This window comes from Anarrhichthys ocellatus, unplaced genomic scaffold, assembly GCF_004355925.1.
Source record: "Anarrhichthys ocellatus isolate YVR2014 unplaced genomic scaffold, GSC_Weel_1.0 scaffold4987, whole genome shotgun sequence".
Taxonomy (NCBI): domain Eukaryota; kingdom Metazoa; phylum Chordata; class Actinopteri; order Perciformes; family Anarhichadidae; genus Anarrhichthys; species Anarrhichthys ocellatus.
In genome coordinates, this window is record NW_022284961.1 from 1 (window position 1) to 3,844 (window position 3,844).

The window sequence follows — 3,844 nt, forward strand, 5'->3', positions numbered from 1 at the left end:
TATATGTATGTATGTATATGTATATATATGTATGTATGTATATGTATGTATATGTATATATGTGTGTGTATATGTGTATATATGTATATATGTGTGTGTATATATATGTGTATACACACACACACAAAAACTGTGGGTGTAATGGCAAGTGCCTTTTTATAGATGCTCATGATGATGTGTCCTCTACCTTTTTTGTGTGTTCATTTATTAACCGGTGTGTTTTTGTCCTCCTCAGACCAGAATGAGGCTCGGCCTGTCCTGTCAGCCTCTCGCCTCCTAGAGAGAAGACTCATTTTCCATCTGAATCTGGTCTCAATTGTCAAACAGCACCACAAGGTCAGCAGCTGCTGCATTATTGTTTCCTGTTAGTTTCATATAGTAAGAGTCACAACTAGGCATTGGTAGCAAATGGGGAGGAGTTTCGATCATGGCACAGTCCCAAGTTTGAAAGTAAACACTGTGGTCTGAGATGGTTGCCTCCACTGACACACGGAGAATACATTTTGGTGTCGAATTTCTGCTAACGAGTTTGCATATTACCTCTCTGGATTTATTATTTTTTCCAACACAACCTTGCAGACAGTTTTGGAAAAGTAATGGATATTTGCTTCAGAAATACCTGTATAATTAAGTACACATGGTTTTCTGTGTTGGGTAACATCATTGTCAGACCTGAGATGCGGCTACATTTGGGCAATACCAGGTCTTCACTTAGAAAAGTAACTCATAAGACATGGTGATGATGACATCGTTCTCTGCTGGAGGAGCAGAGGGGCCCTGTTCTCCAATGCTGGGGAGCCGGAACAGTGGGCTGCTGCTGCCGGACCACCTTGTCTGCTGAGCCAGGCACACATGGGGAGGTGAAGCCTCCTGGCCGTGATCTCCCCAAAGCCCACCGTTCCTGTTTCCCAGTACCATGGCATTTGAAAACGAACCTCGCCAAACAAAAATCCCACCAATGTTATTTTTATTAATTTACATTTTTAAATATTATTTTTAAGTTAGTTCTTCTGGCAAAATTTTGTACACCGGTTAATGGTTTCCTGACAACAAAATTGTGACTGGCTAAATTGCCTGTAACTTTGGAAAACCACTATCTACAGTGGCTGTTGAGCAAAAAGCCCAGCCTTCAAGTCATGTGAAGATACAATCCATGTTTTTCTGGTCATATTCCCCAATACTCATGGTTTGTCTTTAATTTTAGTTAACATATACGTGGTACATTGTGACATAGATTTTATTTTTTAAATCATGTCTACACAGATCTTTCAGAGTGTATGTTCATAAATCTTTCATCAAAGATGTGGAAATGTATTGGTATAAATGTTTATGAACCCTGTCTCTGTCTGCAGATCTTCCTGTCCTTGTTAGTTCCTCCAGTGTCTGTTCCAGAAAACAAACTCACCCGCTGGCATCCTCGCTTTAATGTGGACACTGTGCCAGCCGTCTTAACTAGCTCGCTGCCTCAGCCTCCTGACACTGACAAACTGGCCACAGCTCAGGAGGTGCTTGACAAGGCTCGCTCACTCATCACACCCAAGGTACTGTGTTCATTTAAAGTGGTCAATGTTCTGCCATTAAGAATAATGTAATGTTTAAATGTCGGACTTGATTTTATAATGCCGACTGGAATGTTCAATATATTAATTCATCATCGGTCTGTCTAAATCAAATGGAATTATTCTTTTGTCCTGCATTTAGATGGAGAAGGCTTTGATTTCTCTGGCTCAGAAGACAGAAGATAAAGCTGCAGAGAGAAAAGAGCCTGCATCTCCACAGAACCCAACAGTCCCCCAAGTGTCTACTCCATCAACTGCCCCTGCAGCTCAGGTCCCAACTGCCCTGAAAGGAGTGTCCCAGTCACTGCTGGACAGAGTAGGTGGACCGGGAGGAGGGCGGGGTATATTAGTGCTGGGGTGGGCAGTTTGAACTAGACTTGATGTGTTTTATTAGCCTGCTTGAATTGGCCTTTGCCCACCCAGAAAACCATGTTGAGATTAATCCATGTGTTGTTTTGTTGGTGTTTCAGATTCGTGCAAAAGAGGCCCAGAAGCTCCAGGCAGCCATGACACGAAACCCCACACAAGAGGACCGCCTGCTGATGATGTCACGGCTTCCCGAGCTGGCCAGGATTCTCCGGAGCGTTTTTGTTGCAGAGAAGAAATCGTCTTTAATTATGGAAGTGGCCTGTAACCGGACGGTGGCCAGCTACAGATCTGCTCTCAGTACAGGTTGGTTCAAACAATAAGAAATATCAGCAGAGCTGGATGAGAGTAGCTGAGAACCAACTTACATTTTTTTAACTGCTAGATGACGAGTAGAAGAAGCTGAGGCAAATGGCATTTAACTGTAGCTTTCAACATTATTTTTTAGTAGAAAACCAGTTGCTGTCTTCTAATAGCGTTTTGGAAAAGAACTGCAATGTCATTGGGTCTTCCTCCTCTCCAACAAACAGGTGAGATGGAGAAACACATCCGTCTTCTGGCAGAAGTGGCTACTGATTGGCTGACTATTCATCCATTAAGGAAGGACTTCTTCCTGAAGTTGAACAAGAACATGGAGCTCAACATCGTTCTGGACAAACTGAGCGGCAGACTCCGAGAGGAGGAGAGAATCTGAGATGCAAATGACAGAATGATGACTTAGTGAATTTCTCCCACCCTTGATGTGAGTGCTGCCAGCAGACTGAAGGCTAGTTGCTTTAAAGTGCAATATTTTTAAATGAATTTCACTTGTTTGTGGACAGTAGGCACGAATGTCCGACATTTTAAACACAGCGGGTTTTGTTGTGGTCAAGGCCTTACAGAAATGGTCGCAGATTGATCTAGGCACAGCTCCAGCACGTCGGTATGTCCCAAAGGTACGACCAGACCTAGTCCTGGTATTTATTCCACCAACGCCCTGTGTTGTAAAGAGGTTGTTTTAATCACATTTCTGTTATAGTGATTGTGTTTTGTTTTTCCTTCCATGAAAGTGTAATGTCAATGTAGCCTTCCAGTCTTTTTAGGGATACATTTCCTACAATGTAGAACTGATGAATGTTTACATTTTTTGAGGTCACTGTTTGATAGTGTTTAAGAAATACAAGCATCTGTCCAAGTTCTGCGCCCTCCACTTGTTATTAAATATTACAGTAAAATTAAAGACAATGATTGCATTAAATATCTGACAGCTGGTGATAAACCCATCCTGTCAAGATTACAGGAGAAAAGGAGTCATGGGTGTAGTGAGTGAGGGAAAAAAAACTTGTAGCATCTTTTCATACAGAAATTGCTGCCTTGTTTTCCCAGATTTTGAGGTTTCTGCCCACGCAACACAATGGAGATGGTGGAATTTCAATTGTGGTGTTGCAATGGTTAAGAAAATATTTAAAACAAAGGTTGGTCTCAGTGCCATATTGATGAAACCATTCCCATTGACAAGGCAAATGAAATGCAAAAATATAATCTGAAAATAATTGGATTAGAAAATGATCTGGGCAAGCAAAGACTTTTGGCCGCCATTTTATGGTTTAGAAAAACATATCTAACTATTGAATGGATTTTCATGACATTTGGTAAATTCAAGACCTTCAGAGCCACTAACATGGCTGTGTACTTGTTTTGTCTTGCTTATACATCATAGGTACATACATTACATTCTAAAGGAGGCAATACTCCTTTGGAATCTTGCCTGAAAATATCAGTGGTCGATCAGTTGCTTTGTCTCCATGATACAGTCTCGGCACAGGACATTGTGGAAGAAAATGGCTTTCTTGATATAAGGATTCTTTAGTTGGCTTCCTGATACCATCCTCCGTTTCTGTCTGTGGAGAGTCCTTTGATATATTTATTCAGTGTGGCTT

General features: G+C 41.5%; 1 protein-coding gene across 1 annotated transcript; it reads left to right on the top strand.

Moving 5' to 3' along the window:
• Positions 1-99: 99 nt before the first annotated feature.
• Positions 100-3,247, top strand: LOC116379709 (DNA replication factor Cdt1-like). Its single transcript, XM_031841681.1, has 5 exons — positions 100-336; positions 1,353-1,541; positions 1,702-1,875; positions 2,030-2,231; positions 2,456-3,247. Exons 1-5 carry the CDS (start codon positions 163-165, stop codon positions 2,617-2,619), a joined length of 903 nt encoding a protein of 300 aa, XP_031697541.1. The 5' UTR covers positions 100-162; the 3' UTR covers positions 2,620-3,247.
• Positions 3,248-3,844: the final 597 nt, after the last annotated feature.